This window comes from Ursus maritimus, unplaced genomic scaffold, assembly GCF_017311325.1.
Source record: "Ursus maritimus isolate PB19 unplaced genomic scaffold, ASM1731132v1 scaffold_20, whole genome shotgun sequence".
In the NCBI taxonomy this organism is placed as follows: domain Eukaryota; kingdom Metazoa; phylum Chordata; class Mammalia; order Carnivora; family Ursidae; genus Ursus; species Ursus maritimus.
In genome coordinates this window covers 45,229,284-45,247,204 of record NW_024424453.1, presented here as the reverse complement: position 1 = coordinate 45,247,204, position 17,921 = coordinate 45,229,284, and the positions used below count along the sequence as shown (strand labels likewise).

Below are 17,921 nucleotides of genomic sequence, written 5' to 3'. Positions count from 1 at the left end.
TGAGTGAGAGAGAGAGAGAGAGAGGACGAGCAAGGAGAGGGACAGAGGGAGAAGCAGGCTGCCCACTGAGCAGGGAAACCAACCCGTTGCTGGGGTCGATCCCAGGGCCCTGGGATCATGATCTGAGCTGAAGGCAGATGCTTAACCAACTGAGCCACCCAGGTGCCCAGAAGTATATCTCTCCTTACAGGATTCCACACTGTAAGAAAGATAAGCTCTTTTATTTTTATTTTTTGTTTTAATACATTTCTGTTATTTTACTCTTCACATTTTTTAAATTTTCCATTAAATTCTCTGTACTTAAAAATTCTGCCTTTATTACAGGTGTACTGGCTTCAGTTGTGTGTCCTTAGATCTATATTTCTCTCTCTCTCTCTCTCTCTCTCTCTCTTTTTTTAACATTCCAATGACAAGAGGACTTGAAAGCTGTCTGGTGAGACAGATTATCAGATTTCATTCACTCTTGGGTAAAATTCTATATTACAATCTGTTGGTTCTGCTGTGAGCCACGGATATTGTGTTCTAATTTTATCTTTTTTTTTCTAGTTTTAGCCTCTACAGATAACAAAGAGAACTTTGCTTATGTCATTAGTGCTTGTTGGCGGGGTGAGAGGGGGAGGGAAGTATTGACTGTGCTTTCTGTATGGTTCATACGATTCCTCCCCTCCTCTCTCCCCCGTCTCTTTTTCTCTCTTTCTTTCCTTCTTGAATTGTAAACTTTTCATTATGGAAAATTTCAAATATATGAAAACTAATATAATGAGCTTATATACCCATCGTGCAATTTCAATAACTGTGAGCTTCTGCTCTGTTCTGTCTCTACCCATCCCCTCCCACCACCACTAGATTAGTTCGAAGCAAATCTCACACATCATACCATTTGATCTATAAATAGTTCAGTATATCTGTAAAAAGGTACGTACTCTCTCTTTATTAAAAAAAAAAAACCCACACACACCATTACAAGAAATAAATTCTTAGTATCATCAAATTTTCATTCTATATTAAAATTTTTCCTATTGCATTTCTTAAGTAGTTGGCTTGTTTGAATAAGGACTCAAGGTCCATATGTTGCATTTGGTTGATTCATCACACAAATCTTTTCTAATCTGCAGCTTCTTTTTTTCTCTCCTCCTTTTTTTCTCTCCCTGCAATTGATCTGTTGAAAAAACCAAGTCCTTTATGCTGTAGAGTTTTCCATATTGTGGATTTTGTAGATTGCATCAAGAATTTGAGAATCTCAGTGCTCCACCCCCCACCTACAGCCCATCTGGTCTCTATAGTTCCTGTAATTTGGCAGTGGGGTCTTGAGACTCAGTGGGATTCAGATTGGAACTTTTACCGGGAAAGCTTCACAGGTGGCGTTTTGTCCTTCGGTCAGGACACATCTCCTGTCTCTTTTTGTGCTAATGTTGGATCGGTGGCTTCTGGTGTTGTGGGCACATGTATTACAGAGCTGAGTATCAGCCTCTCACCTCCTGAATTTTGCTGCCATTGATGATCATTGTCTAGACTCATTATTTCATTAAGTGATGTTCTAATTTGTTCTCCTCGTTCCCCCTTCATTTATTAGTAGGCTTACTACCATAGAGGAAAACCTTCCCTCATTCTCATTTGGTTTCCCTAAGGAAACCATTTGCACAACCAAGGTAGGATAAATGTTTGATTCTTCCCCCTTGTGTACCAGTTTTCAGAAGAGTGAGTGAGTTGCCTAGCATTTCCTAAAGATAGCCAAAATGATTTTTCTTTTTTAGAATCATTAGGGATCATCTAGCATATTTTATGGGTTTCATTCCACTGCAGTCATTGTTATTTTCATTGTTCAAATTTTTGTTAGTTTCGACAATGAAAGGACATGAAACTGACATATCGTGAAGTTGAGAACTTGAAAAGAGAAGTTTTGAAAAAGTGAAAATTGCTTTAGGCACATTTAAAAGTAGGGCCATGGTGTGAGAGTTGGTATGTCTCCTCAGTTTTCTTTCAAGTTAGTTAAAACTCGAGCCCGGATTCACCAAGGACTAACCTTGTATCCATTTTGAGATAATACCCGGTGATTAGCTTACTTATTATTATTTTTTGCAGTAGCTTCAGACCTAGCTCTTTTGTTTCACGCTTTGAACTCGTATTGTTACAGATGTGGGGAGAGTACATTAATATTTTTTTCTGCTGGGATTCAGTTCCGTGGCCCACCACAATCCTTTAAAAATCTGTTGAGCAGTGACCTTTACTTGATGCCACTCCAAAGACGGTGAAAACCACAGGAGCGTCAGAGGTTCTAAAGTCCTCACGATCAGACGCGTATAACCACGGAATATTTGAAAGTATTTTTGTGTATGAGTGTTTCAAATGACAAACTTTCTTAGGGAATACAGCTCATCAGCAGCACACAATCAATACTGTTTCCACTGAATTTTCTCATTCACAGCAGGAGATACGAGAAAGGAAAAAAATTGGAAGGTTAAATCCAGATTTCATAAGTTTGATTTCTGGGGCCTGATATTTATGGCTAGATTGTTAAAAAGGTGAGGAGAACTCATTAATAGGCTATCATAGCTTGCAAAAGTATTTTCTCACAACTGCCAGGGTGTCACATAGTTTACGAGGAGCCAGTCCAAACATTAAAGACACCTTCCGTGTTTTTCGGAAATTGCTTTTTTCTCTTACTTTTAATGATTATTGTAAATCCAGTCTCATTTTTTTTCGGTCACTGACGTGATAAAGACGGAATCTGTGGATAGTTGAGCACAGGGAAGTGTTCCCAAAGCAGGTGGCTCCCTAGGGGCTCTATCACCCACTAGCCCTGCTCTACCAGATTCCAGTGGACTGAATTCCATGTGTCACAACCGTCTCCCCAGATGGCAAATGGATTCATTGGGTACCGTTGCTTTGTTTCCTGTGCATCTCAATTTAAAGATGTGGCCCAAGTGTCTTTGCTCTGCCCCACTTTCCCTTGAGAAGTAACTTCTTTCTGTCAAAGGTCAGCTAAATCGGAAGGAGTCTGGTTCAAAAGAAATAACTCCTGACATTAAATGGGACATAAAAATATATTGCAAGAACAACTGCGCTTTAAGTTAAAACCAAGAGAACAAAATGACTCCATCCTAAATGGAGGTAAAATGGCTTTTATAGGCAGGGAACGTTCTTGTCACTTAGTCCTCAAGTGCTCTAGAGTCTTAAGATTCTCACCCCCCCCCCTTGTGTGCCATTGTCCCTCCAAGGCACTTCCACAGTGAGCAACGCATCTTTGCTGACATGCTGGGGCGCATCTGTGGGAGAACAACATCACGTACTTCCTCATACCTGGCTGTTACAAAGCTCCTTATGGGGCCAAGGTGCTTGGCTAGCTTGGCCGGAATTACCCTCCATCGTTCCGTGTGTTCCCATAGTCTCCCTTCTCCCCCTCACCCACCTCCCTTGCCCTCTGGCACCTGTTCACTTTACAAGATGCAGCCATCAGCTGTATGAAGAGGCAGAACCATGGTAGGAGTGATGCAGGTTCTTTTTTCTAGACCATTCTAATGGATTTCTCTGTTGGGGCACCCATTTTAGAGAGCGTATCCAAATGAGGTTACTCTACCCCCTCTGATGCCAATTTGTACCTGATCACACTCTTTGTTTTGTAACTGCACTTGACAAGGAGACAGGCAGACAGGCCTCCGTGGTTTGCACCTGGAGCTGACTGTTATTTTCCCACCATCCTTGTTTTTATCTCTTAGAGGCATAACAATGCTGACACTCAGCCCCCAGTGAATCCCACCCAAAAGGAGGTAGGAATCACACAGAAGGCCATTTTGCCATTGCAGTGGAGGTTACTCACTTTGTATGTGGGAAATCTAAGGAACAGAAAACACTTCAAAAAGAAAGAAAAGGAGAGTAAAAACGGTGCATGTGGAGTTGGGACAAAGGACTCTTGCCATCATAGGATTGTTTCAGTTTCTTTGATCTCTTGGAAAGGACAAGCGGCCACATTGTGGAGAAGCTGAAAAACACTCTGTCTGAATGGTTACCTCCAAAGGAACCAGATACATTTCTGGGTGTATAGCCTTTATGCTTTTACCAACGTACTATAGGACAGACTTAGCGGTGATGGTGACGGTTCTTGTGTGTGGGTCCTCCTCACAGGGAGCAGCTCCGTTTCTCGTCTGCGCCACGTCTGGTACCACTGTGTTGGGAGCCTTTGATCCCCTGGATGAAATAGCAGACATCTGTGAGAGGCATGGCCTCTGGCTCCATGTGGACGTAAGTGCATTTGTATGTACGCGTCACTTTAACTTTCTAGTCTATTTGCAGCTTTGGTGGGAAGTCCTTTGTGTTCTCAGACACCAGAGATGAGGTCCCCGGCTACTTTTTTAAAGCGTGTCTTTCTAATGAAGGGAAATAAATTTGCTATTTTCCATAAGATAATAAAGACGAAGATGCCAAGACTTGAGGTAAATTTTGGTTTTGTTTTCCAGGTTCCATTATATTTCCTCTTCTCCCATGAACCATTCTCTTTGGTCCCTTGCATTTACTGTCACAGAGGCAGCACGGTATGAGGGACCCCTTGAACTAGAAAATCAAGAGAGTTTGACTCTGGGTTCCAATCAGCCTCTTCTTCATTGCAACCTTAGCTGTTCGGGCTTCAGTTTCATTTATAAAGAAAGAAGTGGCTGATGTGGTCTGTAAAGTATCTGCCAGCTCTGACATTACATGATTCCAATCATCTGGAAAATGCAAACAGCTACATTACATAATTGCATGCTATAATTAAAGCAGGTTTTATCTGGATCCATCATAGATAATTATTTGAGAAGGATCCGGATAATTTACATTCTTCATAATTTTCTGACTTAAAGAATTAGCTTTTTTTTCCTAATTAATTTTGTTAGTCCTGGGGTTGTTCATAATAAATTTTTCCTTAATTAAAGGTAACTCTTCAAATTCTACTCCTTCAGGGTTAAAAATTTGCATTCAGACGTTATGAATGCTTGTTGAGCTTTTTGGGTTTTCTTTTTTCTTTTTGTAAAACTAGCAGTTAATTAGTTTGACTCAACCCAACAGAGGGACGGTTGAAAGTGCTGATGACACGGTAGGGAACTTTCTTCTGGTAAATAAGTGATTCATAGCCTCCTTAGCAGAAGAAGAAAGAGCACTATTTTTGACTTTTTGAACGGAAGGTAACAGCATTTGGGGGATATACCTACACATACTTTTATAGTTCGTATGATCTTATGCTTTCAAAGTAACGTGTCTGCGTTCCAGAGAGAATTTTTCAGCAGCTCACGGCTTTCATTAAACATATGCTAATACCCGGTAAAAGCATCCATGATATAAAGCTCACTCAAGTTACAGCCTCTATTAGTATGCCAGTGGCACTCCTTCAGGTAGATTATTTGTGACTTTAAATGGGACTGTCTCATTTGTATCCGTTCACATTTCAACTTTTATCTTATTGATTTTTATAGACTTCGGAGCATAATAATACATTAGGTCCTAAAAGATAATATGAAGTGAGTACTTTGTGACTGTGGAAATAAGGGGGAAAAATCAAATCTATCAGCAGTTATACTTAAAAATTCCATTCTCATAAAAGAAACATCAAATATGGATTATATAGTTTATGCAAAGCAGAGCAAGAACAGCAGTTTCTAAATTGGGAGTGAGATTAAGAGACTTAAGAGAGGCTCAGAGAGAATTGTGACTTAAAAGTATGAATGAAAACCTCCCTAGATTTTCCAGAAAAAAAAAAAAAAACCTGAAGGTTGACTTTTTGAAGGGAACACTTTTATAAGGAAATGTTGAAGCCATACAAATTATTCGATTTGCACACAGTAGGCATGTAGTAGCAGTAGACAGAATTCGACAACCGTTATATCTGACCTGGTAAAGAAATTAGCGCTCACATTGAGACAATATTCACTCTTGCTTTAATACTACAGGCTAGATATAAGGTGATATCACATTATATTGTTATTATAATAATATTGAATCTGTTGACAAAGTTTGATAAAGGACTATGTAGCTTATCTTGAAGAAACTTCATACACCATGTATAGTTTATTAACTTTAAAGATAAAAATCAGCCACATTGCAGTAGTTACCTTGGCTTGTGTGAAATTTTTTTTTTAAAGATTTTATGTATTTGTTTAAGAAAGAGAGAGACTGAGAATAAGCAGGGAGAGCGGCAGAGGGAGAGGGAGAAGCAGGCTCCCCACTGAGCAGGGAGCCTATGTGGGACTCGATCTCAGGACCCTGGGATCATGACCTGAGGTGAACGCAGACGTTTAACTGACACTGAGCTGCCCAGGTGCCTCTGTTTGAAATTTTCTATAAAATATTTTTAAAATCCTTTAAAATATTAAAAAGTGACGTCTACTTTATTTTTGTTAAATGTAATTATGGTTGCTTATCCTCCTGGGCGTTTCATAAAATCGAGTTGCCCTGCATACGTAACATATTTTACCTATTCTAAGATACACTGATTTTGTTTACATTTTAACAGAGCTGAAGTTGGTATGTTGATGTCATTTTTTTTTTCTTTTTTTGTGGTACACAAAAAATGGTGACTCTTACATTGGATAATGTCTTATATTTGGTTAATTACAAGGCATCTTTACACAACTGCATAAGGAAAACTTTAGTTTTCTTTTTCTCCAGGAGGGCAAATGTTACTTCAGCCTCTGCCTCAGACTAGAACATTCCAGCTGGTCCGGCTCTTCTCTGAGGCAGAGGCTGTGGCTGCCGCAAAGCTTGGCACTCGCTCCCAGAAGAGCGTCATGACGTGTCTCAACCACTCTTCATTCCAAGTCCCAGGAGAGGTAGTAAACACTGTATTTAAAGTCAGGGGCTCTAGAGGCTGCCAGATGTAATACTAAATGCCTGTGAGACCTGGGACAAGTCACCTCCCACCTCTGAACCTTAGTTTTTCTACTAAAAATTTGACGTAATAACGACTCCATTGCCAATGCAAAGTTGTATGGTTTCGATAGCCGTGGAGGCATTCAACACAGCCCAAGCTGGTCCCCTCATATTCCCTCACAGCCTTCACCCCTCCTCGCCCTACAGATTAAGACTTAGAAGTCTGCTCAATTGCAAGGACCAGACTGACTTCCTTATTGCTCACATTGATTCCCCCTCCCTTTCCTCCAGACTTCCTGACTGTGGGGTTTCCTTCCATTTCTTATTCTCAGCCATCTTGTTCTTTGTTCATAATGCGTAAGTCTCCAGTGGACATCTTTCCTAAGTCCCGGGCTTCCTTTCTCTCACTCTTAGATTTTTGATTTGCAGATATTACTGAAAGCAATTTGGCTGAAAAGATCTAATTAATAGGATCCACTTAGCCCTTCCTCGTTGGCCACGAGTTCCTGTGAACCCCTCTATCCACCCTCTCAAGCATGTGCCACATTTATTATGCAGAAGGCCAGCCCTCAGCCCACGTCTCATTATTAGCATTTGCACACTGGGGCTGGGAGAATGCCGGGCTTGTCAAAGATATTGTCTATTTTACTATTAAATACAGAGAACAGACTGGTGGTTTTCACACAGGTGGGGGCGGGTGAAATAACATTGGCTTAAAACAAAGTACCAGGGTTGTCACTCTGAGTTTTCTATGACAAAGGACTGGCGAACACAGAACATTGCAGTAACACTGTTGTGACTTTGTAACTATCTCGACAGGCTTCTTGGGGTGGCTCGGCCTTGATGTCCAGGAAGCACCGCCAGCTTCTGCGCGGGATCCACAGGTAAGTGCTGCTTTGGGGCCCAGCACCTCTTATTTAGACAAGGGAACCTCTCTGGATCTTGCACACTTACACAACACACACCGAAAACAAGAGGCGAAGTAACTCTTTTACTTGAAAACTCCAGTCTCCCCAAAGGACTGAAACCATTGAGCCCTTGAATCCTTGTGCTGCTAATAAAATGGTTCTTTCCACCAGTAGAAGCTAATTAAGTTCCCTCCTTCCTTTGTCCTTTTTCTTTTGCATCACAGAGCTGACTCCGTGGCCTGGAACCCCCACAAGATGCTGATGGCTGGGATTCAGTGCTGTGCTCTCCTCGTAAAAGATAAATCTGTAAGTTTTCCTCTTCTGGCCTTTGGGCTTCGAAGGGGGTTAAACTACTGTGTTTGCGGAGGACTCATTTTCGCTTACATTTTGGTGCTTTGGAACCCAGATAGATGAAGGTCTTTGGTAAATGTTGGTGGCACGGAAAGGAAAAATAAATAGCCTCAGATAAAAAAAAAAAAATTAGTGTTTCTGCTCAGGTGATCTCGTGGATTCGATTTTGGTATTATATAATCTCTTTCGTTACAGCAAAATGGTCTCTCTTGCCCTCATTTGTATTATATTTTAAACCTCAGTTTTTTTTTTTTTAAAGATTTTATTTATTTATTCGACAGAGATAGAGACAGCCAGCGAGAGAGGGAACACAAGCAGGGGGAGTGGGAGAGGAAGAAGCAGGCTCCCCGCGGAGGAGCCTGATGTGGGGCTCGATCCCATAATGCAGGGATCACGCCCTGAGCCGAAGGCAGGCGCTTAACCGCTGTGCCACCCAGGCGCCCCTAAACCTCAGTTTTAAACATTGCCAAGTTTTTGTTCTCCTTGATTAAGTCTGGGATTTAAGTCATCTTGAAACTTCTGCTTGCTGAGAAAGTGGAACAGATGTGTGTCAGACATTAACTTGAATGCCTGACATGCTTAGCTAGGGCTTAGCAGCGCATTGATACAGGAAGATGCTAGTTCAGGGCTGATCACCGACCACGCACTTATTAGCTTCTTTGGAAACATTGGGGGGAGTTTGGAAGCTAGTCTGAACCACGGTGGGGCAAGTGGGAAAGAGTTGCTGAGTTTCCTCCTGGCCACAGGTATAAACCCCGTGTTTTTTTTCTGGGTAAAATAAGGATCCTTGTGGGAAGTGGCCCAGGCTGGGAAGTGCCACTGCATTCTTAGAAATGCCTCCTCAAGATATGTGTGCGGCATGTGGGTGATCTTTCTCAGCCATCTGTTTACATTTTTTTCTTAGGGGACTCCCTTTGCCAATGCTAAAGTCATTTTCTCTTTTTAAGGAATTTTATTTCAAATGAAAGCCGTATTTAAAATTAAAACCTAGTCTTGCATGTGCAGATAGTTACAACTCTCTTTAAAAATGAATTGTGACATTTGTATGTCAGAGCCCTTTGTGTTTTGAGGTGTCTAAATGGAATACGGTAGGGGCCAAGGGCAGGCCTCCCAAAGTGCACCCCGACGGCATATTGATTATTTTTAATAGGAGGTACTTGGAAATTAGCCAGGGTGACGACATTTGGGCCCCCTCTGTCCTCTGAAAGCGGCAAACAAATGTCCCGTAAGAAAGGGACCCTCCCTGTAGTAAGAAGTAAGAAGACATCCTACCACCAGAGACAGAAACTTGAAAGCCAAGAGAGCTGTAGAAACAAACCTGTTCCTTTTTTACTAATCTGCTGCCTCAGCCCGAATTCCACTTAGAATACCTTACTAATTATGGGGCACCTGAGTGGCGCAGTCGTTAAGCGTCTGCCTTAGGCTCAGAGCGTGATCCCCGCGTTCTGGGATCAAGCCCCACATCAGGCTCCTCCACTAAGATCCTGCTTCTTCCTCTCCCACTCCCCCTGCTTGTGTTCCCTCTCTCGCTGGCTGTCTCTATCTCTGTCAAATAAATAAAATTAAATCTTAAAAAAAAAAAAGAATACCTTACTAATTAAAACTCTCAAGCATCTGTTTTCTTTATCCTGTCCATTCCTCACAAATTTATTGTCTCACTGTCTGAAATGTATAAAAACAGCCTTGGTCATTTGTTTGGGTCTCAAGCTCATTATTTGGCCTCCATGTGCACATCATAAAACTTTTTTTTCCCTGTTAATCTGTCTTCATGTAAATTTAATTCTTAGTTCAGCTAGAGGAACCTAGGATAAAGAAAAATTTCTTCCTCCCCTTCAAGATCCATCAGAAACTATGAACAGAATCTGCACTTAGAGATAGAGACACTTTTGGCAATACGAATTGATGCCCTAATATTTTATGAGGTTGGTTACTGTTGGCTATATTCTACACCGTTTTGCTTTTCTGCATTTAACTCCTGAAGTTATAACGGCATTTTGTAATGGAAAGGTAGTTTAAGATTACCATATCATTTGTGAACCAAGGAACAACTTCAGCTTACCCATACTTAGCGTATTTAGGACATGACAGAGTCAGGAATATACCCAGGTTTTCCCTTGATCTAGATATAAGAACAAAAATATGGTAAGCATCACTTATGTGCCAGGCACCCTACATCTGCCTTCTCCCCAGTCTGCTGATCTGAATGATATCCTTATCTGTTGGTGCGATGCTCTCAGGAGTGGAAAATTCAGACCCCGAATTTTATGACTAGTCTTTTAAATAAAGTTCTAGCTTTTATACATTTTTCTTGTCAAATGATATTTGAGTGATTTCACCAAGAATTGATTTACATTTATGTACTTGAGGCAATTCAAAATTTTCTGGATCATCTAACACCATTACAGGGGTGATTTATTTTATTTTATTTTATTTTATTTTATTTTATTTTAAGATTTTATTTATTTATTCAACAGATATAGAGACAGCCAGCGAGAGAGGGAACACAGGCAGGGGGAGTGGGAGAGGAAGAAGCAGGCTCATAGCAGAGGAGCCTGATGTGGGGCTCGATCCCATAACGCCGGGATCACGACCTGAGCCAAAGGCAGACGCTTAACCGCTGTGCCACCCAGGCGCCCTATTTTATTTTTTTAAAGAATTCCTTCCTGGATCTCAATAAAAACAATACCCACGTCATTTCACATGGAAGGAATTAAGAAGTTAGGAAAATTGCATGCATTGTGCAAAGGATTGAACACTTTTAAAAGTTACCGTTTTTTAAAATAAAAGATTGTTTTTAAATTAACTGGAATGGAGAGCTGAACCATGAGAGATGAGATATGACAATCAGCTTAAGAAGGTTTGTGTTGGCAATTTTCTGTCTCTTTTGTACCTATTTTCTGCCTCTGTTCTCTTTCATACTCATTCATTCATCATTCAAGCAACGCTAACTGACTTCCTGTGTAGGCCAGGTGCTGTCCTAATTCTGGGCTTATGAAACAGACACATTTCCTGTAGTCAAAGAGCTCATAATCTTACAGAGGAGACAATGAATAAACTGTTCCTATTTAATTCTTTATTATTTTGATAAGTGGTCCGAGGAATGTGTCTGATGCTGTTGATCATATATTCTGCAGCTATTCCAACCTCCTTCCCTTCTCCCTCCTGATACCCATCTAACCAGGCTCCCTGCACTGGGAGCCACCATATGGGGGCACAGTTATGGTCAGTATGTTATAGAGGAAATGTGATGAGGCTCTTGAGAAAGGTTTTACTTGCAGCTAGGAGTGATACACCCAAGAGGAGAGCATCCTTTCCCTTACTTCTACCTTGAATGCAGTTGTATCAGAACATGATGCATGGAACTCTGCTAGCCACCCAGCAACCACAAGACGACATCCCTAAATCAAAAGGGGAACGTGCACAGGATGACAGAGCAGAAAGGGGACAAGTTGTGGTCTTGAATAATAATTCTGAAATGTTGCACAAATCCTTGAAGTGATTACTTGCAAACATTTTGTAGTATGAGGTCATTAAAGGTCATTATTGCTGAAAGCATGTCCATTGGGTGATCTGTCTCTTGCAGCCAAATGCACTCCTATCTGATACAGAAAAGAGTGTGGTACTCAGAGAATACAGAGCAGTGAGACCTGGGATGTTTCGGGCAGAAGAAACAGCACACACACAGCTTTTAAGAAAGGAAGGTCCTTTTCATTTCATTTTAATCTTTTTAAAGATTTTATTTATTTATTTGAGAGAGAGATTGAGCTCACGATCAGAGATGAAAGGCAGGGGGACAAGGAGACTCTCCATTCAGGGTGGAGCCTGACACGGGGCTCAAGCCCAGGACCCTGAGATCATGACCTGCACCGAAGTCAGACACTTAATTGACTCAGACACCCAGGGGCCCCGGGAAGATCCTTTTCATTTTAGAAACTGAAAAAAGTCCATTGTAGCTGAAGCACGGAGAATAGTGCTAAGATTGACATGAGACGAAGCAGTGGATGGAACTTGCAGAGTCTTCAATCATTTTAATGATTTTGGACTTGATCTTCAGAGCAAAGAAAGAATTTTAAAGCCAGGGAGTAATCTGAAAAGATTTTCATTTAAGACAAAGAACTGGAGGTGGGCAAGAATGGAGGCAAGAAGAGGAAGCAGAAGAGTTGATGGCAGGGGAGATGGAAGAATGAGATGAAATTCAAGATCTACTTTAGCAATCCCCTAGACAGGGCTGAACTACCAGTTACATGTGGGACATGAGGAAGAAGCAAGTGTCATAGTTGACTCCCTGCCTAGCAATATGGCAACTGAGTGAATGTTCGTGTGTAGGCAGATGGCGATTGCTGGAGGAGGAGAAGGTTTGGGAAGGAACTATCTTGATTTTAGCACTGGCTACGTTAAATTTGGGATTCCTATGAAGTTTTCAAGGGAAGGTTTCATGTAGGCACTTGACACGTAGATCCAGACCTAGGAAAAGGGGTCTGGGCTGGAAAAGTTTATTGGGAGTGGCTAACATGTAGCCGATCCTCAAGGTCCTAGAAGTGGAATGGATTGCCTTGGGAGGACCTTGGGAGTGAGAAGAGAAGAGGGTATAGAACTTAGGAGCTTTAGAGTCTGTGAAAGCTGAGGTCAGAACAGCCGGGGACATAGGAGGAAGATCAGGAAAGAGTGTCACTAATGAAATACTCTTCGAGGGATGATTATTATGAGGAGTGTGCATGACTGTCGCCCTTCGTGTTGAAGCTGACATGTCAGTTCCTTAAGGAAGAGATCCCAGACTTGCCAGGTGGACTGGCATCTCCACACTGTTCTTTCGCAGACCCTGTGCCCTTTCTATAAGAGCTCATCATGGTTGTTGAATCATGACTACGTCCAAAACAAAGAGCTCATCATTACGATTTCTCCTGTATTAACTTCCCCTCCCTCTAGAACACAAGCTGTATGGGGAGAGGGACTACGCTATCATATTTGCCGCTACATCCGCAGTGCTTAGCAAGGATTCACTGAACAAGGGCAAGATTAAAATTCACTGAAAAATTTAATGCTTAAATCAATGAAAAAAGCCTCAGAAATATTTGCCATCGTGTCAGCAATAACTAGGAGTTGCCAGTTTTTCCCCTACCCCAAATTATTCCTTCTGAGAGCTCTGAGATAACAATGATGAAAATTGCAATTGATGAGTTTTATTGCCTCGGTCCTAACACAAGGCTTGAGCCTGCCTCCAGCGGTAATTGATGAATAGTGGTTTTAATTTGGACTTCTCCAGTTAATGGAAGGGAATAACTCTAGTTAAAAGAAAGCAAATTACTTAGTGAATATACTTCTGTTAAGGGAAAAACTAATTCCCTAATTTGTACCCTCAAAGCCCTGACATTCACAATGCTGTTCTCCTGATTGACTAGCTGTGGTGGTTGCATTTTTAATGCCCTGTATTAGTAGAGAAGACTACGTCCAAAACAAAGCAGAGCTGCTGCTCTCAGAGTTGTACTATCACTAACCATCTCTGCAGCACAGGGATGAAAAGAAAATCAGACATTAAAAAAAAAAACTGTGATTATAAGTAGGTTGACTTCAGATGTAAATGCTGGCACTACATGGCTGTTGTGGATCAAAGACAATTTTGATGCTTTGATCTAAAAGAAAAGGCAATATAGTCTAAGAATCAGTGCATAGATAGGGGAAAATCTCAATATTGGTTTTTTGATTTTTTAGTGTTTATTAGGAGGACTTTTTAGTTAAAAAAAAACTAACAGATATATGAGAATGAGAAACATGCTAATCGGATGACTTTCTGAGTATAGATTTTTCCTCTCCGTTTCTACCGACCATTATCACCCGATATTAACTCACAGGCACTTCCAGTTTCACTGAACAATGTCACTGAACAATTTTTTTTTTTTTTTAGGAAAGACTATGTTGATGCTATGATTTTTTTATTATGTCTATTTTTATATGTTTATTTCAGAAGTAACTCAGATGCATTGTAGATTAGATGCATCTGAATCAGAAAATTCAGATATGGAGAAAAATGAAGAAAAAGTGACAGAATACAGATACTTGAAGATGCCCTTTTATGTATTTTCCCCTGCACATATACATTTAAGTGTATACATACGCACATACCTAATCTAAAAAAAATTATAAGATATTTTGCTTTTAGGATGGTATTTTTGTTTAACCAAATGCTTTTTGTTGAACCAATATGCATTCTATCCATTTATTAAATATTTTATTTATGTATTTGTCAGAGAGAGAGAGCACAAGCAGGGGGAGAGGAAGGCAGAGGGAGAAGCAGGCTTCCCCTGAGCAAGGAGCCTGATGCGAGACTCAGTCCCAGGACTCTGGGATCATGACCTGAGCCGAAGGTAGATGCTTAACCAACTGAACCATCTAGGCGTCCCATTCTATACATTTTTTTTGAAATATTTATTTGTTTGAGCGAGAGAGGGAGAAAGGATGAGAGAGAGAGAGCACGAGTAGGGGGGAGAGACAGAGGGAGAAGCAGGCTGCCCGCTGAGCAAGGAGCTCAATGTGGGAATCTATCCCAGGACCCTGAGATCATGACGAAGGCAGACGCTTAACTGACTGAGCCAGCCAGGCGCCCCTCTATACATTTTTAGTTGCTGTGTAGTAGTCTATCATTTTGACGTATTGTAATGATCTTGACCATCTTGTTATTGCTGACCCATTAGACTGTTTTAGGATATGTGCTGCCGAAGCAAGCACTCAATTAGGTCCTTTTACTATTTGGCCATTAGAGATTTGGCGGCCATCTTTGAGGCTAAATCTTCATGTATATCCTATATTCTTTCCTTATAATAAATTCCTAGACATAGAAGAGCCACGATCATCTTTCATGATGGTTTTTTATACTTATTTCTTGATTTTCCTTCTAAAATATCTCTTACGTGGGGTACCTGGGTGACTCAGTGGGTTAAGCATCTGACTCTTGACTTCAGCTCAGGTCATGATCTCAGGGTCATGAGATTGAGCCCCACGTCGGGATCCATGCTCAGTGAGGACTCTGCTTGGGATTCTCTCCACCCTCTCCCTCTGCCCCTCTCTGCTCACTCTCTCCCTCTCTCTCTCTTACATAAAGAAGTAAATCTTAAAATACTGTTTACCTTCTCATTAGCAGAGTATGTGTGTGGGTTAATCTTTGACATCACAGGGGTTTTTAGCTTTGTCAGTTTAGTAGGCAAGACATCTGTACACCCACATGTACAGACACACACATAAACATTTTCTAATTTTATCTATTGACATAGCTCCTTCTGAGGGATCTTTTTTAGACAGAGGGATTGACATGAGACTCTGGGCTAGCTTTCAAACGTGAGGCCAATAAGCTTGCAATTCTTTCCTTCATTCTAGAGGAGGATAAGAATGTAGTCCCAATTATTCTTTAGGAGAAGGAGTAGTCAGAAGAAGAGGATAGGAAATTCATTCCACACGCTCACTGAAAGTATACTACGGGCCAGGCCCTGTGATGCAAAGTGAAACGAGAAAAGGGAGCCTAATATTATCTCCCAATATGGTCCCCCAGGAGAAGGCAGAGAGTTTTCAGCCCCATTTATATTTTTATTCTGAGTGGTAACTGATATTGCAAGTGACAATTATTGTAGGCCATTTTTTTTTAAACTGTGCAAGAAAAGAGAGAAGGGAAAGTAGATTTATCAGAGAAATGAGAACACACTGTGCCTGTTTTTGTGAGGATTTCTTTTTTAATTCTTGTTTTTCTTCGTGGAGTTTCTACGGAAGTGCCATTAGATGGTTTGAAAATACTGAGCAATCTGATCATCAAAGAAATTCTTTTTTTTTTTTTTTTTCATACGGGAGAACACTCACACTTCCCTTATACACCCATATTATAAGTTTCTGTGGAATGACAGCTTCTAGGTAATGTGGCAGAAAAGGGGAAGGTAGGTGTTTAAAACTGATTAGAAAAAAAAAAGCATTTCACTTGTAGGAGAGACATCAATCTCTTGTGCTTGATGCTGCCAGAATTATTCTCTGTGTCTTGGATGTTCTTGCGTGAACGGAGAAAAGTTTTAGACTTTTCAGCAAGGTTGAGATTGCATAAAACTGGCAGAATTCATCGAATTCATGGTTGGCAAATAGCCCTCTCCCTTTTAAATTCTTGGTGCTTTTTTTTTTTTTTTTTTAATTGCAAGAAACCAAAGTGGATTTTCTTTTCACGAGGCTTTTGGAAATGTGTGCATATGCGTGTACGGATGTGTGTGTCCCATCAAAAACAAAAACCCTTCACGTGGTGTTATCAGTCATGACAAGCACCGTTATCTTGTCTACTTTCCCTCTCCGGGAGGTCAAGGGATATAATAATTAATGTTAGAGTTGCACATATTCAAAATCCATTATGTCTTTCTCCACCAAACAGACCAGTAGTGTTGGGTTTTAGGGTTTCTGTGTTGGTACTGAAATTGTCATTAATTTTAACAAAGGAGTTGCACTTTGTTTTAGATCTATGCTCCATATAGCCTAATATCTTAATTCCTCTGTGAACTGTGGTTCCAAGGGATGAGTTACTGCCTAAGGTGGTCGTACTAGCTGATTTCAATCAGTAGTTACCAACTTGTCGTAAATGGGCCTAAGTCCCCATGCAGAACCTATTCCATGGTTCTTGGACTCGTGTATATAGCAGACTGAGCTCCTGGAGGGAAGACGGGGTCTTATTCATTGCATAGTCCCACTACTCAGTACAAAGCCTGACACTCAGTGCTCAGTGAAATGTTTCCCAGAGTCAACTTACTTTGTGTCTTTTTCCAAAACCATCAATGGTCATGTGTTTTAAGCCTGTTACCTGCAGTATGAAGTAGCATGCCCTCTATCATCACAGCCTGATCTCTTTCAAGTTTTAAAAAGTGTCCTTCCTGCCAGTACCTTGGAATTTTGTCGGGGTGTAGAAATTGTCTGTCTTATCCATATGGTTTGACATACCCATTACCTCCTCACATCCCATTTCATGTTGGCTCTTAAAAAAAGTCTTTACTCTAACTGTGCCAACCTTTGGCCTTTTATCTACATGCCTCAGAGACCAGTAATAAATCAGTGACTCATGCTTTCCTTTTTCAGAAACCATATTGTCTTTCCCTTAGGACTTATTTTCGTTTTAGTGTCTAATGATGCTGTTCTTTATTGGCGACTGGACAAGCGGAAGAGAGCCTTGCTTTTCTAAGGTTCCCTGGGTCCTCTCTTGACCCTTTCTAATGGACAGAATGACATTCACAATCTGGCAGTTTGCAATGTTGGCTCTTTGTAATATGCTGGATCCAGTATCTTGGCCAACAGCTTCCCAGTTTCATCCTTGAGTTCCTTCAAACCTTTGGGTGACTGCCACCTGGTCCCACTGATTAAGCTACATTAATTTCGTCAGTTTGACTTAGATGAGTTGGGGTGTTGCCCACTCTGGGATTTAATATCTTCTGCCCATCTATTTCTGGAGAACCCTACGAGTGTGGGAATCTCTCTGATAGCCTTCCAGGTAAAGAATGCATTCTTCATGGCAGCCTGCCCATTTCAGTAGGGGACCCCAACATTTGCCTCTCTGCCAATCAACACAGAAGACTTCAGATCTGCAAAGAAATGATGAAAAAGGGGAAAAAAATGAAATTCTACCTTTGTGGCTTAGCAGCTGAAAATACCCCAGAAGGAGGATTCTATTTTCAGATTGAATTTTTTTCTGTCTCACCTTAAAACAAAAAACTGATTAGGGTCTCATAATATAGGAGAATTACATAAGCTAAAATCTAAGAAAATCAAGCAACATAAAAGGTAAGGGCATAAAAGGAAACATGGAATGAAGCTAATGGA

General features: G+C 40.9%; 1 protein-coding gene across 1 annotated transcript in view; it reads left to right on the top strand.

The window, feature by feature from the left end:
- The window catches only part of GADL1 (glutamate decarboxylase like 1), a 131,415-nt gene that overhangs the window by 22,036 nt on the left and 91,458 nt on the right, over positions 1 to 17,921 (top strand). Inside the window, exons 8-10 of the mRNA XM_008709626.2 lie at positions 4,123 to 4,239; positions 7,657 to 7,721; positions 7,970 to 8,051. Of these exons, the coding sequence (XP_008707848.1) occupies positions 4,123 to 4,239; positions 7,657 to 7,721; positions 7,970 to 8,051 (264 nt within the window). The remainder of the gene's footprint in view (positions 1 to 4,122; positions 4,240 to 7,656; positions 7,722 to 7,969; positions 8,052 to 17,921) is intronic.